The 21192-nt window shown below is 55.3% G+C and overlaps 1 protein-coding gene across 1 annotated transcript in view; it reads left to right on the top strand.

The window, feature by feature from the left end:
* TPO (thyroid peroxidase) overlaps positions 1-21192 on the top strand; it is a 35436-nt gene that overhangs the window by 4639 nt on the left and 9605 nt on the right. Inside the window, exons 3-13 of the mRNA XM_086414087.1 lie at positions 53-137; positions 2457-2626; positions 4801-4933; positions 10221-10350; positions 11960-12166; positions 13534-14040; positions 15383-15638; positions 16144-16314; positions 17069-17306; positions 18373-18581; positions 19050-19220. Coding sequence (XP_086270213.1) covers positions 53-137; positions 2457-2626; positions 4801-4933; positions 10221-10350; positions 11960-12166; positions 13534-14040; positions 15383-15638; positions 16144-16314; positions 17069-17306; positions 18373-18581; positions 19050-19220 — 2277 coding nt within the window. The remainder of the gene's footprint in view (positions 1-52; positions 138-2456; positions 2627-4800; positions 4934-10220; positions 10351-11959; positions 12167-13533; positions 14041-15382; positions 15639-16143; positions 16315-17068; positions 17307-18372; positions 18582-19049; positions 19221-21192) is intronic.

The following is a 21192-nucleotide window of genomic DNA, read 5'->3' as shown; positions in this document are numbered from 1 at the left end:
GGGCAGAGACTTTGTGGATTTTGTGTTTGATCCTGTGATGCTTCATTCGTAGGAGAGACCGAGGAGTCTCAGGTCAGGGGCATCGTGGAGGCCAGCAGGCTCCTGGTGGACAAGTCCGTCTACGCTGCGATGAGAAGGTATGGTGCCTGGGAGTGGGCGGTGGGGCGTCTGCATGGATCTGCTGAGCTTCCTCTTCACAATGTCCCCCATTTTCAAGTTAGGAGCTGAAACTCATATGGCTTATTCATGTTTCTAGGATCGTGTGCAAGTAACTGAGAACCTCATTCAGCCTCAAAGTTTCTCTCTTAGCAAAACAGAGCAAAGGGCAGTGACGCAGTGGGAATTCAGTATTTCCCTGTTCGAAAGGCCTGGCTCCTGGAAAACTGCCCGCAGACTGAGGAGGGGAGGGGGGCGTCCAGACACACAGGTGTAAGTTTACCTAGGAATTAAATCTGCCCAGCAGTCTTTTTGAATCATTAGGGAACACCTTAATTTTAAACAGAATCAACACTGAGGATATTATAGTTGTTGTTTACTTGCTAAGTCCTGTCGGACTCTTTTGCAATGCCGTGGACTGCAGCCCAACACGCTTCTCTGTCCATGGGATTTCTCAGGCAAGAATCCTGGAGTGGGTTGCCATTTCCTCTCCAAGCACAACCAACGAAAATCTAAAATGCAGGTGTTATCTTCACAAGTGTGCTGTTTTGTTGGAAACTAAGCAGTAATTATTTAAGCTCTCAAGATACAAAACATCACAGGGCAGGGGTTGATGTATTTCAAAATCTCTATTATTCCAGCCAGAAAAAGTCCCTGCTGTCCATGTTGGCTCCAACCAAGTTTTATTTATTTTATAAAAATTTGTGTCAAAGGGAAAAAAAGAGAAGACATATTTCCCACGAAGTCAGACTATGTTAGTGTGAATACACCAAGGTGTCAGCTCTCCATGAAGCGGGCAAGGGCATCCCCAGGGGTTGTGAAGGGCTGCCCCTCCTGCCCCTGGGTGGCCTGCCTTCTCTGAGGGGAGCTCACTCCTGACACAAAGTTGGCAAAATGTGCGGCCTGGGGGCTTTGTCTTAAATGCAAACGTTGAAACAGAGGCCGCTTGCTTACTATGCTAACAGTGGATTTTAGTAAGAGCAGAAGAAAAGCCATTGAAACCTTGAAAACAGGCCGCCCTACTGAAACCAGAGCCCCAGAAAGCTGAGTCCCAGGCCTGTTGCTGCTCAGCCGTGAGGAGCTGCTCCGCTGAGCACGGGCACCCGAGGAGCCACAGCCTCAGGGCCTCAGGATCAGGCCCAAGACGGCTGCTGGCTCCCAGAGCCCTGCCCAGTGGTGGGGACCCACATGTCCAACCGGACTTTTTTCAAGTTACATAACTGACTTATTCACAGCGATAGCCTCAGAAAGATTAATTAGTACTTAAAATAACCTTGTGTGCATCTGTGTGAAGTCGCTTCAGTGGTGTCTGACTCTTGTGACCTTGTGGACTGTAGCCTGCCAGGCTCCTCTGTCCATGAAATTTCCCAGGCATGGATACTGGAGTGGGTTGCCATACCCTGCTGCAGGGGCTCTTCCTGACCCAGGGACTGAGCCCATGCCTCTTGCATCTCCTGGACTGGCAGGCGGGTTCTATAGCAGAAGCCCTTAAAATATCCTTAAATAACACTGCTGCTGCTACAGCTGCTAAGTCGCTTCAGTCGTGTCCGACTCTGTGCGACCCCATAGACGGCAGCCCACCCAGCTCCCCCATCCCTGGGATTCTCCAGGCAAGAACACTGGAGTGGGTTGCCATAAAAACCATTATTTCACAGTAGGCTAAAAAAAACATCCATATAAAATGTGAGACCGCCTTATCTAAACAAAACATGAAAGTCTATTACAAAGAATAACGTGAATCAGTGGCAAACACACACATGTGAGCCCCTGTCAAAAAGTGTTCTAAACGCATCAGAGTCTCTGCTTCCATGGACAGGCGACGAGCAAGCCCATTTACTACCTGGATTTTGACAAGCAGGCTGACCTCACACAGCGGTGACAAGGACCAAGGGAGCTTGCTTGAGCAAGTCTGTCCGTCTTCACCTTTCAGCAGACTGTCTGCACTCAGGTCCTGTCCCTTCACTGAATCCCTGGTCCTCACTTGTGATTCAGGCTCACATGATTGATGATCAAGTGGTCACCAAACGCCATAAAAGAACAACTGACTTCACATCTCCTCTCGGTGGGCTCCCCAGGTGGCGCTAGTGGTCAGGAACCCTCCTGCCAGTGCAGGAGGCGTGATGAGATGTGGGCTCAAGCCCTGGGTCGGGAAGATCCCCTGGACGCACCCCCTCCAGTGTGCTCGCCTGGAGAAGCCCACGGACAGAGGGGCCTGGCGGGCTACGGTCCTTGCGGTCGCAGAGAGTGGGACACGACCGAAGCGACTTGGCACACACGTGCCCACTCCTCTTTGTGCCTAGAAACCTCCACAAAAGGGAAGTCATTTCCCCAGCGCAACTTCTGTCTTTTTCCAAACTCCCTGAGCCCACGAGCCGCGCTGCGTCCCGGGCGGCGGAGGTCATGGAGGCCTCGGTGCAGGAGGCGGCGAGACGGGGTCACCTGAGGTCTGGACCCTCCCAGCTGCCCACAGGTGAGCGCCCGGGGCGGGCAGGGCTGAGCGCAGGGAGCTAGGGAGGGTCCTCGAAGGGCGCGAGGCCTGTGCCGCCCGCCGGTGACGGGACGAGTGAGCAGCTCGAGACTCTGGTCAAGCGCCACGACATCCTGGCTCTGCCGGGTGGGAATCACTGTTTCCCTGCTGTTGAGACTGAGCTTGGAGAGCCAGCTCAACAGTCTCAGCGTCCTGCCCTATGGTGTGAAATAACTGGAAGGTTCTTCCAAGACCCCCACCGATGTGGTTAAAACTCGAGGAAACAAGTCTCTGGGGGAGGCAGCGTGGCCCAGGGAGACTAGGATGGCCGCCCCACTTCTGAGCAAACTGCCTCTGAGGGCCTGCTGGGGCCTCTGGGGTCGAATGTGCTCCCCCTGAAAGGAGCAGCCACAGGGTCGAACGTGCTCTCCCGAAAGGAGCAGTAACGGGGTCGAACGTGCTCTCCCGAAAGGAGCAGTAACGGGGTCGAACGTGCTCCCCCGAAAGCAGCAGTCGCACCGCGGTCCACTCGGCTGGGCGCAGGCAGACCAGGAGACTGGGGGCTGCGTCCACCAAGGACTCCGCTGACTTAAGAATCTGAGTGGCGTTTAAGTGGAATTCCATTCCACTTCCGGACAGAAGTGCTTTCGAACATGAGGCCCATGGGTGAATGCTAGGACGAGGAACTGGACAGACAGGATCAGTTTCAGTGAACTTCTGCAGGCTTCTCCAGGGTGGTGCCACGAGCTACTCAGTCTCTTGAGTTTTTCCTCCCAGCTAGCTGTAGGTTAGTTTAATGCTGATTTACTTTAGAATGAGACAGACTCAGCTAAACTGAGGTTAACCAGAATTCTCAGACACTAAGCTTAGCAGTTCAGTTTAACCAACTTTATAGCAACCGAGGACCCATCTGAAAAGGTTTTCGTTGAAGCAGCTGAAAACCATTTCTGAGGACTGTCGGTCCGTGGTCCTGTCCTGCGGCGATGACCGCGGCCAGAAGTCCTCGGCCTTGCGTCCTGGCTGTGGGCAAAGCCGTCGCCCGGGTCTGTGGGTGCGGGTGGAGCTTCAGTGGACGGGTTCAGTCCAGGCAAAGGTGCAGAACTGAAGACCCCTGTAGTCTAGGGTGCTTTTGTTATTCCCGTCATCAGCGTAGCCGGTCTAGAACACTCAGGATGCAACACCAGGGACAGGCCCCGATGCCCCACCAGCCCATCACCGTCGGCATCGACAATCTGACGTTGGTACCCTCCCTCCCAGATGCGTCGTAATGTTGGTTCTGTATTAATACAGCTACAATCGTGGTCCTTCTCATGGACTTCGTTTGTTAAACTCTCGTGTGTGCTTGAGCATCTTCTGGTACGAAGAATTTCTGCCTGTTTTGTTCAGGAAAGCCCATTTCTCCATCAGCTGAACAAAATTGTGGCCTAAGCTTTATTCAGCTGTCCACAGAGTCATTCCATAGAGGTTGTACAGTGAACATTAATAATTAAGAAGCTGTTTTGTTTCTCCTCCCTTTGAAATTGGGATGTATGCTTTCTGGTGTTTTGCTAGTGAATATTTCATTTCGTTGGTATCCGGTCAGTTTTATGGCATTGTCTTTGAACATATATACGAACCATCTGGGAGAAACAACGATTTCTTCAACTAAGAGTCCTTGCTTGTATTTGTCACAAATAGCAACAAAACTGGCAAAAACAAGAACAGACTGTTTTCTGGGGCCCTAAAGCTAGAAAGATTTATAAGAAGGACCCAACATCATCAACACGAAGCGGAAAAGGAGGGTTTTGTAGAGGGATGCTTGGACATCGATAGGAAGCATCTGAGGCAGGGTCGGGGGCTGATCAAGGCCATGCAGTCACTGTCTTCTGGGGCTGGGGCGGCGGGAAACCTGGGGTTCTACATCCAGGCTCCCATTGCTGGGGCCAGAACGCTCAGAATCGCTTTTCTGAAAGATCACAAAGCAAAGGAAAAATGTTAAATCTCACATTCCCAGCAATGAGGACACTCCAGAAGGGTAAATGAGGAAGGGGTGGTTTCAAGGAGGAGGAAGGGCCTCCTGCTAAGAGGGGCAAAGCCTCCGTGTGAGTCCTGCGGCAGGGGTGGGGCGAGGCTAGGACGGGCACTGGGCAGGCAGGTCGTCACCACAGCACAGGGCTGACGCCGGGGCCTTCCCTCAGATGCTCTCTCGGAGGGGCTGCTGAGCGCAATCGCAAACCTGTCCGGATGCCTGCCTTACATGCTGCCGCCCAGATGCCCGGCCACCTGCCTGGCCAGCAAGTACAGGCTCATCTCAGGCGCCTGCAACAACAGGTACTTCCCGGGGCCGTCTCCCCGCAAATTGGGTTTGAACGTGACAGTCGCCATCAGGAGGGATGGTCCCTGGATCATCTGAGATTTCGTAAGGAAAGCACATAATATGACTCTACCCAGTGATAGGAAGCGGTCCGGCCTCTCCCTACACCCACGTCCCCAGTACTCCTGTGTGTGTCTTTAATAAGACACAGGTCTCAAAGGTCTTCAGCTCCCAGGCAGACAGGAACCACTCTCACCAGGAGGTTAGCTGTAAAACTCCCCAGCTTCCCTGGGGTCACCCCAGATTTCTTCTGTCTCTTCCTCTGCGCGTCTGCCGTCCACTCTCGGCTCGCTCCGCCCGGAGATCAGTCCATTCAGGCAGTGCCCGGGTGTCCCGGGTCACCCTCGGCCTCCAGGCCCCTGCACAGTGAGCCCCACGGCCCGGCTCCAGGGAGACTGTGCCCGCAGGCGGGTGTGGAGCCGGGGACGGCAGGACCAGGCCCTGATCTCCTCTGCCCAGGGCTGCCCTCTCTGCCGTCACCCCGCCCGCGATGAGCGGGCAGCCCAGCCTCCCTGCTGTCGGGCTCGAGTGGACGTGCCGTCCAGGGAAATGTGGGTGAAGGCAAGTCTCTCTCCTTCCATGGTGACGACTGTATCTTGCGTCCCAGTATTTACAGTAACCAGATCCAAATGACCAACAGGAATGTTACACTTCTTTTTCTGCCCAAATCATAAAACACCTGCCCAGAGACCTGGAGTGACAGCACCTTGAAGCCGAGTTTGCTGCTTATAAATGAGCTGCCGGGGTCACTGTGCTGAGGGTCAGCCCCGAGGTCACTGATTCTCTGCAGGCTCAGACGTGCCCGCTCCAAAAGCCAGTGTTCTCACATCCAGTTCTTATCAGAAGAGGCCCAGAGACTGTCAGGCTCCTGGGGCCCGGGAGAGAGGAGCTGGTGCTCAGACAGATCCTGATGGGCGGATACCTGTCTCCCTGTGAAACTCCCCTCCAGAGTGTTTCCCCCGCTGCTTGTCAGCTCTGCGACTCTTCCCAGGGAGGTCACTAATGCAAAGCTACTAAAGGAGCCACGTGCTGGGGACTGAGTTATCCCACCCCAGCCAAGCAGCTTCTCAGAGTGGGGCCACGAGGCCCCCCCACGGCACCCGGGGTCCTGCCCAGGAGGCTGGGCTCTGACCCCAGTGAGACAGTCACGGAGACCATGTGCCCTCCCAGGAGCTGCTGAAACCCAACAGTCAGTCAGCAAAAACCCTGTCGCGTGAGCAGTTAGGTTAACACTCGTGTGATTCTTGAGTCAAAGAGCCACATTTTATGGGATTTCGATAAGGAGCGGCCGCTGTAACCGATCACAACACCGCGTGAAGGCTGACTCACTGCAGCTGATGAAACGCGGTCCTAAAGCGAGCCCCTCCGGTGGTGCTAGAGAGCAGCGGAGGGTTGATGCTAGAATTCATGCCCATTCCCTGTCCTTCAGATAGAAGGGGGCATCGCTCCTGAGACGGGGCTGGGCAGGAGTCACGGGAGAAAGGAAGCGCCTTGTCTCCAGGGTCAGGAGCCACGGGCGGCCCCGCCTCAAACAGGCACTTAGAGATGGTCCGACAGTCCTCAGCGCACGGCTCCTCTCCCTCTCGGGCAGGACACCAAATAGGCCACATTCACGTAGGAACGGTGGTGGGAGATATAGTCCACTGGTAATAAGTTAGTGTCAGAACCACTATTTTTTAAAAAAAATTCATTTATTTAATTGGAGGCTAATTACTTTACAATATTGTATTGGTTTTGCCATACATTGACATGAATCCGCCACGGGTGTACACGTGTTCCCCATCCTGAATCCCCCTCCCACCTCCCTCCCCATCCCATCCCTCTGGGTCATCCCAGTGCACCAGCCCCGAGCACCCTGTCTCATGCATCGAACCTGGACTGGCGATTCGTTATACGTATATTATACATGTTTCAGTGCCATTCTCCCAAATCATCCCACCCTCGCCTTGTCCCACAGAGTCCAAAAGTCTGTTCTTTCCATCTGTGTCTCTTTTGCTGTCTTGCATACAGGGTCCTTGTTACCAGCTTTCTAAATTCCACATATGCATTAATATACTGTATTGGTGCTTTTCTTTCTGGCTTACTTCACTGTGTATAATAGGCTCCAGTTTCATCCATCTCATTAGAACTGATTCAAATGCATTCTTTTTAATAGCTGAATAATATTCCTTTGTGTAAGTGTACCACAGCTTTCTTATCCATTCGTCTGCCAGTGGACACCTAGGTTGCTTCCATGTCCTGGCTAATGTAAACAGTGCTGCGATGAACACTGGGGTACACATGTCTCTTTCAATTCTGAAAGCCACTGACTTTCAGTATTTGTATTTACAAATACTTTAAAAGCTTTAAAACCCTTAGCAGCTTGCCCCAGTTCTTGTGGCCTTCACTGCCTAGATGTTCTGAGTGCCTACATGTCAGATGCAGGAAAGAAGCGGAGAAGTCTGGACCCTGGTCTTCTCTGACTCAGCTGACTCTGCTGCGTGACCTCAGAGAGCCCAGCACAATGGGCTCCTGTTCACCTGCAAACTCCAGCCCCGCTCCTGCCTTTTTGGAAGACTCTGTAACCACCAACCACCCCAATGGCTATTACTGCCATAGGGCTGTGTTGATAAAGACCGAGGGACCTTGGATACCACAACTTTGAACAAAAGAATCCATTTTTATAGAACAGAGCAAATTTTTCTCTAACAGAAAACTCCCATATTCTTCTTTTCTCTTGAAAGAACGTTTCCATTCTAATTTTTCTGATTTTTTTCCTACATGTAGGATACTTTATGATTAAAGGTATCTTATTTTCTCCTTTTACATAGTCCTTTACTTTCACATATGTTCTGTAGGTATTTTATCCTTATATTTTGTAAATGTTTATATTCGTGTGTTTATTTTATATGTTTACGTATTTGATCGCCTATGTATAGACTTACTATTCATATCTGATTTGCTCAGGACTAGTTACCAACCATTAGTCTCTCATTTCCTCATTGTGAGAAACATTTCTGGGACATATTGATTCTTCATTTCAGTTCAGTTCAGTCGCTCAGTCGTATCCGACTCTTCGTGACCCCCATGGACTGCAGCATGCCAGGCCTCCCTGTTCATCACCAACTCCCGGAGCTTGCTCAAACTCATGTCCATTGAGTCGGTGATGCCATCCAACCATCTCATCCTCTGTTGTCCCCTTCTCCTCCTGCCTTCAATCTTTCCCAGCATCAGAGTCTTTTCAAATGAGTCAGCTCTTCACATCAGGTGGCCAAAGTATTGGAGTTTCAGCTTCAGCAGCAGTCCTTCCAATGAATATTCAGGACTGATTTCCTTTAGGATGAACTGGTTGGATCTCCTTGCTGTCCAACAGGCTCTTAAAAGTCTTTTCCAACACCACAGTTCAAAAGCATCAATTCTTTGGCACTCAGCTTTCTTTGTAGTCCAACTCTCACATCCATACATGAGTACTGGAAAAACCATAGCTTTGACTAGATGGACCTTTGTTGGTAAAGTAATGTCTCTGCTTTTCAAAAAACTGTCTAGGTTGGTCATAGCTTTCCTTCCAAGGAGCAAGTGTCTTTTTATTTCATGGCTGTAGTCACCATCTGCTGTGACTTTGCAGCCCAAGAAAATAAAGTCTCTCACTGTTACCATTGTTTCCTCATCTATTTACCATGAAGTGATGGGACCAGATGCCATGATCTTAGTTTTCTGAATGTTGAGTTTTAAGCCTACTTTTCACTCTCCTCTTTCACTTTTATCAAGAGGCTCTTGAGTTCTTTTTCACTTTCTGCCATAAGGATGGTGTCATCTGCATATCTGAGGTTATTGATATATTTCCCAGTGAACTTGATTCAAGCTTGTGCTTCATTCAGCCCAGCGTTTCTCATGATGTACTCTGCCTATAAGTTAAATAAGCAGGGTGACAATATACAGTCTTGACATGCTCCTTTCCCGATTTGGAACCAGTCTGTTCCATGTCCAGTTCTAACTGCTGCTTCTTGACAGGCAAACAGATTTCTTGGGAGGCAGGTCAGGTGGTCTGGTATTCCCAGGCTCTTTTAAGAGTTTTCCAGTTTGTTGTGATCCACACAGTCAAAGGGTAGTCAATAAAGCAGAAATAGATGTTTTTTTGGAACTCTCTTGCTTTTTCAATGATCTAATGGGTGTTGGCAATTTGATCTCTAGTTCCTCTGCCTTTTCTAAATCCAGCTTGAACATTTGGAAGTTCATGGTTCACATACTGTAGAAGCCTGGCTTGGAGAATTTTGAGCATTACTTTGCTAGCGTGTGAGATGAGTGCAATTGTGCGGTAGTTTGAACACTCTTTGGCTTTCCTTTCTTTGGGATTGGAATGAAAACTGACCTTTTCCAGTTTGATTGATTCTTATTAATACCTTAATATTAATATTGATTTTTATTAATACCTTTCTCCTTGAGGCACCTTCACGACACAAAATTCAGGCTCAAAAGTCATTTGTAAAATCAAAATGACATTAGGCAGAACTCTGCCTCATCAGGAACTTTATGTTTTTGTCAAGACATATCTTGGCCAGTAGAATGAAACCGCAGATCTGTCTGTTTAGGGAAAAAAATCCCCATTTTCCCCTTTGGTTGAGTCCATCTCATTGTCTGATCCACCAACCAAGTGACAATTACTCTCTCCCAGAAAAAGCCTGACTTATTTTTGATTCAAATAAAAGTATGAATACAGCCATCCCACTTGTGCCTCAAGAACACTTCAGGAAGTTCCCTCCATCTCACTTTCTAGCAGAAACTTTGTCCTCCAGGTAAACACTGGAGACAGGAAAGGGCACCTGCCCGGGTGGCTGCAGGACATCCTGAGGGAGGGTGCTCAGAGGAATCAGGGCACGCCTTTGTGGGGAGCCCCGGGGGTGCCTGTGGCACGTCTCGAGTTCCCAGGTGAGAGGCAGCCTCAGAGGCAAAGCGGAAGCTGGGTGGCGGGGGCGCCGGCTCGTGGACACGCAGCACGCGTCAGTTCAGGCGCTGGGCGGGGGGCACGTGCGGCTGCCGTGGAAGTCAGTTCCCCCGAGACCACGGCACCTGCGCATCCCCCGAGCATCTCCGCACTGCGGGGCATGCAGCCCCCGCTGAACCAAGGGCTTCACCCTCCGGTCACCCCCAGGAGCAGCCGCACCATGTGGCTTCACCCAGAGACCGTGCTGCCAGGTCATAGCACCTGCCGTGGCTGCCTCCCTCCTCCTGCACTCCAACACAGCTCGTGCCCTTCTGTCTCCACAGAGACCACCCCCGCTGGGGAGCCTCCAACACAGCGCTGGCCAGATGGCTGCCCCCCGCCTACGAGGATGGCATCAGTGAGCCCCGAGGCTGGAACCCCCACTTCCTGTACAAGGGCTTTCCCCTGCCCCCGGTCAGTGCTGGCAGAACAGGGCTGCAAGGAGTCTCGGAACTTGGCAAACCTTCCCTCCCCTGGGGGGCCCAGTCTCTGATGAGACCCTGCTCCGCAGGTCAGGCCCCAGCGGGTGCCCCTGTTCTGGGCGGGGTTGGGGGGGTGGCTACTTACCATATAGCCCAGAAACTGTGGTTCTGACTAGCCAGTGAGCAGACGGACCAACGCAGAGTCAAGTTACAAGTAGAGAAGTAGCCACGTTCAAAGACGCTTCTAATTGATGAATTCACTCATTTAGGCAAAGATGGCAATTTCTGTCTACTCCCAGAGGCAAATCATTTGTCAAATAAACTCAAACCTAATCTGCTGGTCCCTTGGGTCCAAAAACGGATTGCGGGTCCCCAGCCCGACTGACTGCTTCAGTGAATAAAGCCCTGGACGCTTCCATGGCCTCGGCTCACGGGCCCCCACGCCAGCAAGGCTGCGTCTCGGTGCCTTTGCTCCAAAGTCGCATCTCCCGTGAGTCAGGGAAGGGTCTCGGGTTTTAAGGACCCATGTGGTTAGATCAGATCCCCCTGGAATCTAGGCTCACCCCCATCTCCAGGTCCTTACAGTCACCAAACCTGCTAAGTCCCTGTAGCCATGTGATGTTGCCACGGGCTCCGGGGATGCAGGCGTGGACATCTCTGGGGGCCATCACCCTGGTACCAGTCCACCCTCTGACCCCAGAAATATCAGACCCAATCCATGTGCAAAACCCACCTACCCCATTCCAAGGCCCCCATTGTCTCAGCCATCACAGCATCAGAATCTCAAGTCTGATCTAACTCTCATCGTTTTCAGAGTCCCAAATCTCATCCTCTGAGTAATCTGAATCAGGGCTGGGGAAGCTCTGGGTGCAGCCCCTCGTGGGGCAAAGCCTCCGTCCTTTGGGGCCAGTGAAACCAGAAAGCAAGTCTGCCCCCAAATGCAGTAGTGGGACAAGCATAGGACGGCAGGTGTACACGCACGGGGTCACAAACAGAGAAGCGGAAAAAAGAAGCCGCCGACACCAAACGGGTCTGAGCTCGGGCCAGGCAAACTCCACGGGCTTCAACGCCGGGGAGCAGCCCTCTCCCTCACCCCCGGGCACCAGGCACCCACTCTCAGCCATGGACTATCTGGAGCTAATCCCTGGAGGATTCAGTTTAATCATACCACTCCCGGAAGATGGACATTTTGTATTTATTTACAAATGAAGAAACCAGTTCAGTTCAGTTGCTCAGTCATGTCCAACTCTTTGTGACCCCATGGACTGCAGCACACCAGGCCTCCCTGTCCATCACCAACTCCCGGAGTTTACTCAAACTCATGCCCATTGAGTCAGTGATGCCATCCATCCATCTCATCCTCTGTCGTCCCCTTCTCCTCCTGCCCTGTTGGCCCCAAATCAGCACAGAGCAATGAATCTCGAGGAGGACAGTCGGGGGTCTCCAGGGATCCCATCTTCCCCCAGGAGCTCCCGGGCGCTAAGCGTGGCATGGAGCCCCTGAAACGCAGGCTCGCCTCTCGGCCCCTCACTGCCAGGCGTCGGCTCCCCGCGCCTGCAGGCAGGCGGCTCCTGCACGTGACGGCTGGTCTGCCCCTCCAGGTCCGGGAGGTGACCAGACGCATCATACACGCCTCCAATGAGGCTGTGACGGGGGACGACCGGTACTCTGACCTCCTGACGGCGTGGGGCCAGTACATCGACCACGACATCGCCTTCACGCCACAGAGCGCAGCCCCCTCTGCCCCCTGGGTGGGGGCCGACTGCCAGCTGACCTGCGAGCCCCGAAGCCCATGCTTTCCCATACAGGTAGGATTTCTGAACGTCCCTCGCTGTATTATGAAACTAACAGATACCACTTTGAAGTGTCAAACACGGGTCACTCTGTGTCCTGTTCCCGGGGCGGGGGGTGGGGGGTGTTACAGCTGTGAGGAATTTCCTGTATTTTCTGCCAGAAACTATCTCCACATGTGGGTATGAAATTATCTGCATGGGCGTTTCCTGGTGGTCCAGGGGCTAGAAGCCAGTTCAATCCCTGCTGGGGGGAACTGAGACCCCACAGGGCCAGAAAAAAGGAATTAAAATGACCTGTGTGTTTATACCTTATTCGGTGGTTCAGTGGTAAAGGATCCGCCTGCCAATGCAGGAGACACAGGAGACGCAGGTTTGATCCCAGGAAGAGCCCCTGGAGGAGGAGATGGCAACCCACTCCAGTATTCTTGCCTGGAGAACCCCATGGACAGAGGAGCCTGGCGGGTGCAGTCCATGGGGTCACAAAGCGTCGGGCACGACTGAGCGCGCACACACACACCTTACGCACATCTGCTGTGTCCTACTGCGCGCATGATGTGAAACCAGCGTGAGCCGCTTACTAATAAACCTTACACGCGGCTCCACGTCATCAAATGGACAGAAACTGGGCTGTTAAATGACCCTCATCACCCAACTGTGTTCAAATTACAACTTATTTAACCAGTTCGCTTACTGGTGAGCATTGGGGTTGGTTGTTTCCAGCGTTGTCGCTATAGTCAGCTGTCACACGTAGCAGAGAACAGCCCTGCCCTGAATCCTGGGCAGAATTCCTAACAGACCCCTGGGATTCAACCGCTAGCTTTCGGGCAGGAGCCTGGGAGCTTTTGACAGAGCTAGCAGAACCGTTCTCTGTTAATATTCTTCTGGTTTCCCTCTGCCTGCAAGGAAGGAGACGTACAGGTATGCTTTTTACTGTATTTCTCCTACAGTGACTTCTCCTAAGAAAGTATCTCCGAGGCTGGCAAGGGACATTTCCTACCCATGAGCAAAGACTGCGTGGGCTGGGAGTCCTCACTCACATTTACTCCATAACCCTTAGCTGAGCAGCGATCCCCCACGCGGAGCCCTGAGCTAGGAAGGGGGCTGGAGAGATGCGGGCCCCAGGAAGAGCTTCCTGATTGGGGGAGAGGCAAGGAGAGCCCGCAGACAGGGCGCCGCCAAGCCTCACACCCACACTGCCGGAATCCACAGGGGTGGCCCCCAGGCGGGGCAAAACCAGAGGGAAGTCTGGGGGAACGGGCACCTGCGCAGCTGCGTGCCAGTCCGATCCCCCCGACCTGGGGGAGGGCTGCGCGCGAGCCCGGGCCCTAGCGCCTCTGGGGAGGGGCCCGGGACGCGCGCTAACCCGACTCCCGCTCCCCCAGCTGCCCGCGAACGCCGCGGGCCCCGCCTGTCTGCCGTTTTACCGCTCCACGGCCGCCTGCGGCACCGGGACCCAAGGCGCCTTGTTCGGCAACCTGTCTTCCGCCAACCCGCGCCAGCAGATGAACGGGCTGACCTCGTTCCTGGACGCGTCCACCGTGTACGGCAGCTCGGCGGCCTCGGAGCGGCGGCTGCGGAACTGGACGAGCGCCGAGGGGCTGCTGCGCGTCAACGCGCGCTACCGGGACGCGGGCCGCGCCTTCCTGCCCTTCGCGCCGCCGTCCGCGCCCCCCGCTTGCGCGCCCCAGCCCGGCGCGCCCGGAGCCCGCGCACCCTGCTTCCTGGCCGGCGACGGCCGCGCCAGCGAGGTCCCCGCCCTGGCGGCCCTGCACACACTGTGGCTGCGGGAGCACAACCGCCTGGCCACCGCACTCAAGGCCCTCAACGCGCACTGGAGCGCGGACACCGCCTACCAGGAGGCGCGCAAGGTGGTGGGCGCGCTGCACCAGGTGCGCGCAGGGGCCTTGTGAGCTCCACCCCTGGGTGCGCGCGGGGCTGCGTGGGCCCCCGGAGCGAGATTTACACCCCCCCACTTCTGAAACACTGGGGCCCTGGCGCCCCCGTGGAAGCCCCGCATCCCTTGGGAGGACGATTATCCCTCTGGCGGTGATTGTTCTGCCAGAGACCGCGGCCGCCGCAGCCATAGTAACGCACTGCCCACCAGTGCTCCCCGGATGCCAAGACCATTCTAAGTGCTCAGGGGCGGGGGAGGGGTTTAACTCATTTAATCCTCATGGCACCCCTTTGAGGGGGATCCACCGATTACTGTGATTTACTTCGGAGACAATGGAGAAAATCAAAAGGAAAAACAATCTGTATGAGATTTGCAAATTAGCAAAAAGATTGATTATGATATATTTTTTTGATTATGATATTTTAAACCTCAAATCCGGAGAAGGCAATGGCACTCCACTCCAGTACTCTTGCCTAGAAAATCCCGTGGACGGAGGAGCCTGGAAGGCTGCAGTCCGTGGGGTCGCTGAGGGTCGGACACCACTGAGCGACTTCACTTTCACTTTTCACTTTCAAGTACTGGAGAAGGAAATGGCAACCCACTCCAGTGTTCTTGCCTGGAGAATCCCAGGGACGGGGGAGCCTGGTGGGCTGCTGTCTCTGGGGTCCCACAGAGTTGGACACGACTGAAGCGACTTAGCAGTAGCAGCAGCAAACCTCAAATCAGAGGATAGTGAATGGAGTGTCACGTTGGCCATTCTCACTTGAGTGATGTTGGAAAAATTTCTTTCACCCGTCAGACACGTTTACTGAGTCCACTGGTCTCATGGGGCTGAGGCGGGGCCTTGTTTTAAGTCGGTGGTGTCTGCTTGCGGGTCTCTGATGTGGGTGCTCCTGCAGCAGACCCTGGACAGCAGCCCTTTAACCCCTCCGCGACCCTGTAGATCTTGTGTTACAAAGGAGGAAGGTGGGTCTCGTCCAGATCCACACGGCGACCTCAACTTGGGATGGGCCTGCTCCTTGTCCGCCTTTGAGCCCCGGTAGCCCAGGCACTGAGGGCTCAGAGCAGAGGCCGCTGAGCCCTGCTGGGCCAGGCCTGGCCCGGAGGGCGTCTGGGGCTGTCTCTGACCCAACTCCACAAAGGCCGAGAACTCGGGAATGTATTTGGAACAGATACTGTTCCTATCTCCTGCTCCCCTGCCAGATGGCATGACCCCCAAAGACAACCCTGGGGGTGTGGCGGCCCCCAGGCTTGTGCAGGAAGGGAGCCCCTCCCCGTGGCCCGGGCTGGGACCCAGTGTCTGAGCTGGGTTCCCACCAGCTCTCCTTTGTCTGCAGATCATCACGCTGCGCGATTATGTCCCCAGAATCCTGGGCCCCGAGGCCTTTGGGCGGCACGTGGGCCCCTACAGGGGCTACGACCCCAGCGTGGACCCCACCGTGTCCAACGTGTTCTCCACGGCCGCCTTCCGCTTCGGCCATGCCACCATCCATCCGCTGGTGCAGCGGCTGGACGCCCGCTTCCAGGAGCACCTGGGGCCCCGCCTGCTGCTGAGGGACGCCTTCTTCCGGCCCTGGCGGCTCCTCGAGGAAGGTGGGACCCCTGGCCCACCCTGGAGAAGAGGAGCCGGGTGGCATCCTGCCTGCTGGCTGGATGCTCTTGAGAGAAGCAGCAGAGCCAAAGCGTTTTTTAACCGACAAGCCCGGTTCATCAGACTCTCTCCCTGTCCTGGGTTTCCAGGACTCCCAGGCAGGGCCCTGGGCGCCCTCAGCCACCTGGGCTTCGTTCACTGGTCTGCACTTCAGACTCAGCGAGCGCTTCCTTCTGCTGTAATGTTGCTGTGGCTCAGAAACAGACACCGACGCCCTGCCCTGAGCCGCCACCCAGTCCCTTCCAACGCACATGGTGGTCAGGCTGTGGGGGGACTCCACCACCAGGCGGCACCCTAAGGGCCGGGAGACTTGGGGATCCCTGGGGGCGGTGGAGTTCCTGAGCTCATGAGAGACGTTTGTTCAGAAGCAGCCTAGTTCGCCATCGAGGCCTGGTTCTGTTTCCCGGACTCAGCTGAGGGCGCACCTTTCTTCTCTGCCTCCTCCAGGCGGGGTGGACCCCGTCATGCGGGGTCTGCTGGCGAGACCGGCCAAGCTGCAGGTGCAGGACCAGCTGCTGAACGAGGAGCTGACGGAGAGGCTCTTCGTGCTGTCGGACGCAGGGACCCTGGACCTGGCATCCATCAACCTGCAGCGGGGCCGGGACCACGGCCTGCCAGGTGGGCCTCCGCGTGCAGAGAGCCGAACCTGCGGCTTTGCCCGCATCCAGGAAGCGGCTTGTAAGGCACATCAGCTGTGAGACTGAAGGCCGTTCAGCTTTTCTCAGACCCTGAGCAGCCGATGTCCTGAGCCCCCGCCCGGGGAGGGGGCCCAGGTGTCCAGCAGGAGTGAGTCGGGGAAGCGAGGCTGTTTCCCGGACACACAGCAGCATGTCGGGCCCCAGGATGCAGTGTCCACCTCCCCCCGATCCTCTCTGACCATCCATGGGGCCAGTGGGCACTACCCCACTGCCTCCAGGCTGTCGCTGGTCCAGTCTCCCGGTTGCTGGGGAGAGTGAGGACCTTCTCGTCGGGCATAGACTCTGTGATAAAGACACCACAGCGCTGAGTGCCCGGGGAGGGAGACAGGTGAGGAGACAGGAGTCTGCCAGGCATCCGTGACAGACAGCAGGGATACCCGCTGCCCAGAATGCGTGTCCCAGAGCCGATCCCAGCCGCGGCGCTGGGCCAAGACTGAGCCCTCCTGGGGGGACCGCCCAGGCCAGCAGCGAGCAGCAGGGCAGGACTCCCCGCTGGTCTGTGGTCAGGCTGCGAGAGCCCCCACCGCCCAGGCTAGCCGTCCAGCGCCAGGTTTGCTGGGCATGGGGCCTCCAGGGGCCGCTGTCACTGGGACCCTGTGGCCACAGCCCCAGCTGGCAGGCGGGCGGGGGGCATCCGGACCCCGGGGACAGGCAGTCTTGGCCCTCTCCCCCAGGGTACAATGAGTGGCGGCAGTTCTGTGGCTTGTCCAGACTGGAGACCCGGGCCGACCTGGGCGCGGCCACCGCCAACGGGAGCATGGCCGACAGAATCCTGGACCTGTACGGGCATCCCGACAACATCGACGTGTGGCTGGGTGGCCTGGCGGAGAGCTTCCTCCCAGGGGCGAGGACTGGTCCGCTGTTCGCCTGCCTCGTGGGAAAGCAGATGAAGGCCTTGAGGGATGGCGACCGGTAGGGGCCCCAATCAGCTCCCTCTGAGGGGCTAGGGTGGGCGGTGCAGAGGGCTCTCCTCAAAAGGTGGGGTTTCATGTGACGGGGAGAGGGGATCTCTCTGGGGCTTAGGTCCACTCTGGGCTCTGATGGCTATGCAGCGTCTGGCGAGGAAGGGAGCCTGTCTGCAGCACTGGAATTGCCCTGCGATCCGTCCATCGGGCCGGAGGAGGGCCCCGGGGAAGGGCCTCCAGGGTAGGCCCTCCTGAAGCTAGAGCCCCTCCTGAGGCTGGAGCCCCTCCTGAGGCTGGAACACCCCCCCCTCTCCTGAAGCTGGAGCCTCTCCTGAGGCTGGAGCCCCTCCTGAGGCTGCAGGCCCTCCTGAGGCCGGAGCCCCTCCAGAGGCTGGAGCCCCCTCCTGAGGCTAGAGCCCCTCCTGAGGCCGGAGCCCCTCCTGAGGCTGAAGCCTCTCCTGAGGCTGGAGCCCCTCCTGATGCTGCAGGCCCTCCTGAGGCCGGAGCCCCTCCTGAGGCCGCAGGCTCTCCTGAGGCTGGGGCCCCTCCTGAGGTTGCAGCCCCTCCTGATGCTGCAGGCCCTCCTGAGGCCGGAGCCCCTCCAGAGGCTGGAGCCGCCTCCTGAGGCCGGAGCCCCTCCTGAGGCCGCAGGCCCTCCTGAGGCTGCAGCCCGTCCTGAGGGTGCAGCCCCTCCTGAGGCTGGAGCCTCCTCAGAGCTGGAGGCCCTCCTGAGGCCGCAGCCCGTCCTGAGGGTGCAGCCCCTCTTGAGGCTGGAGCCCCCTCAGAGCTGGAGCCCCTCCTGAGGCCGCAGGCTCTCCTGAGGCTGGGGCCCCTCCTGAGGCCGCAGGCCCTCCTGAGGCTGCAGGCCCTCCTGAGGCCGCAGGCCCTCCTGAGGCTGTGGCCCCCCTCTGCATCACTGTCAATCACCTGGTGGGGGCGGCCCTGCTCCCGAGACCCCGGACGGCCCGGCGCGGTGTCCCGCGGTGGGGGCAGTGTGGGCACCGGGGTGGGCAGGCGTGGTCGCGGGCCCGGCCTGGGCTCTCACAGGAATATCCTCATGCATGTCCCCTCAGGTTCTGGTGGGAGCACCGCGCGGTGTTCACGGAGGCCCAGCGGCGCGAGCTGGGCCGGCACTCGCTGTCCCGCGTCATCTGCGACAACACGGGCCTCACCCGCGTGCCCCGCGACGCCTTCCGGGTGGGGCAGTGGCCCCAGGACTTCGAGTCATGTGACCGCATCCCGGGCATGGACCTGCGCGCCTGGCGGGAGGCCCCTCCTCCAGGTACCCGAACCGCGAGCTTCTCTTTGAGGGTCAAGGTCGGGATCTGGGGGCGGAAGCCCCGTGTTTCGGAGGGGAGGGGAGGGGAGGATTGTCTGGGGGCGTCCGCCTGCTCAGCTGCTCCCTGGGCTACAGCCTATGCCTGCCCAGGAGCCATTGCGACTCCCAGGCTCGGGAGGGTGGTCAGATGGCTGAGACCCGTCCCCGCCATGTGCGGTGTGGACTGTGGTCGCCTCTGATTAATGGGATTCCAGGGGATGGGCGGGAAGCCTGGGCAAGGCTGATAGGAGGGGAGGAGTTAGAGGCCTGACCGGGGCAGGGGGCAGCGGGAGGGCCAGAGCTGGAGCTGCGTCCTGCCTGGAGGGAGGAGACTGGGGACCTGACCCTCCTGGGAGGCTGGGGGGTGCAGCTGCAGAGGAGGGACTGGAAGGCCTGCTGCGCTGACTGTGGTCCTCGGCCGACCTCGCCCAGACGACGCCTGTGGCTTCCCGGACAAAGTGGAGAACGGGGGCTTCCTGCTCTGCGACGACTCTGGGCGGCGGGTGCTGGTGTTCTCCTGTCATCACGGATTCCAACTCCAAGGGCCCGAGCAGGTCACCTGCACCCGACGCGGCTGGGACTCCCAGCCCCCGGTCTGTCGAGGTCAGTGGCTCAACGGGTGTGTCTCTGCAAGACTCGACCCCGCGTCTGCATTTTTCAAATTAAGGATAACTTGTATAATATTATAATGTAACATAATATACTGTTCATACTGTTCATGGGGTTCTCAAAGCAGGAATACTGAAGTGGTTTGCCATTCCCTTCTCCAGTGGACCACGTTTTGTCAGAACTCTCCACCAAGACCTGTCCGTCTTGGGTGGCCCTACACGGCATGGCTCACAGTTTCATTGAGTTAGACAAGGCTGTGGTCCACGTGATTAGATTGGTTAGTTTTCTGTGATTGTGGTTTTCAGTCTGTCTGCCGTCTGATGGAGAAGGATAAGAGGCTTATGGAAGCTTCCTGATGGGAGAGCCAGGTTGGTAGGTGACCGATATGCTACTGGAGATGTGGAGAAATAATTCCAGAAAGAATGAAGAGATGGAGCCAAAGCAAAAATAACACCCAGTTGTGGATGTGACTGGTGATGGAAGCAAGGTCCGATGCTGTAAAGAGCAATACTGCATAGGAACCTGGAATGTCAGGTCCATGAATCAAGGCAAATTCGAAGTGGTCAAACAGGAGATGGCAAGAGTGAATGTCAATATTGTAGGAATCAGCGAACTAAAATGGACTGGAATGGGTGAATTTAACTCAGATGACCATTATATCTACTACTGTGGGCAGGAATCCCTTAGAAGAAATGGAGTAGCCTTCATGGTCAACAAGAGTCCAAAATGCAGTATTTGGATGCAATCTCAAAAACGACAGAATGATCTCTGTTCGTTTCCAAGGCAAACCATTCAATATCACAGTAATCCAAGTCTATGCCCCAACCAGTAATGCTGAAGAAGCTGAAGTAGAATGGTTCTATGAAGACCTATAAGACCTTTTAGAACTAACACCCAAAAAAGATGTCTTCTTCATTATAGGGGCCTGGGATGCAAAAGTGGGAAGTCAAGAGATACCTGGAGTAACAGGCAAACTTGGCCTTGGAGTACAGAATTAAGCAGGGCAAAGGCTAACAGAGTTTTGCCAAGAGAACGCACTGGTCATAGCAAACACCCTCTTCCAACAACACAAGAGAAGACTCTACACATGGACATCACCAGATGGTCAATACTGAAATCAGATTGATTCTATTCTTTGCAGCCAAAGATGGAGAAGCTCTATACAGTCAGCAAAAACAAGACCAGGAGCTGACTGTGGCTCAGATCATGAACTCCTTATTGCCAAATTCAGACTTAAATTGAAGAAAGTAGGGAAAACCACTAGATCATTCAGGTGTGACCTAAATCAAATCCCTTACGATTATACAGTGGAAGTGAGAAATAGATTTAAGGGACTAGATCTGATAGACAGAGTGCCTGAAGAACTATGGACGGAGGTTCAAACATTGTACAGGAGACAAGGAGCAAGACCATCCCCACGGAAAAGAAATGCAAAAAAGCAAAATGGCTGTCTGAGGAGGCCTTACAAATAACTGTGAAAAGAAGAGAAGTGAAAGCAAAAAAGAAAAGGAAAGATATACCCATTTGACTGCAGAGTTCCTTCTTATCTGATGGGAGATAAGAAAGCCTTCCTCAGGGAACAGTGCAAAGAAATACAGGAAAACAATAGAATGGGAAAGGCTAGAGATTTCTTCAAGAAAATTAGAGATACCAAGGCAACATTTCATGCAAAGATGGGCTCGATAAAGGACAGAAATGGTATGGACCTAACAGAAGCAGAAGATATTAAAAAGAGGTGGCAGGAATACACAGAAGAACTGTACAAAAAAGATCTTCACGACCCAGATAATCACGATGGTGTGATCATTCACCTAGAGTCAGACATCCTGGAATGTGAAGTCAAGTGGGCCTTAGAAAGCATCACACGAACAAAGCTAGTGGAGGTGATGGAATTCCAGTTGAGCTATTCCAAATACTGAAAGATGATGCTGTGAAAGTGCTGCAGTCAAGATGCCAGCAAATTTGG

This window comes from Bos grunniens, chromosome 8 (genome assembly GCF_055505025.1).
Source record: "Bos grunniens cultivar Pamir isolate PY7600 chromosome 8, Bosgru_T2T1.0, whole genome shotgun sequence".
Taxonomy (NCBI): Eukaryota; Metazoa; Chordata; class Mammalia; order Artiodactyla; family Bovidae; genus Bos; species Bos grunniens.
This window is presented reverse-complemented; position numbering and strand designations above follow the sequence as displayed.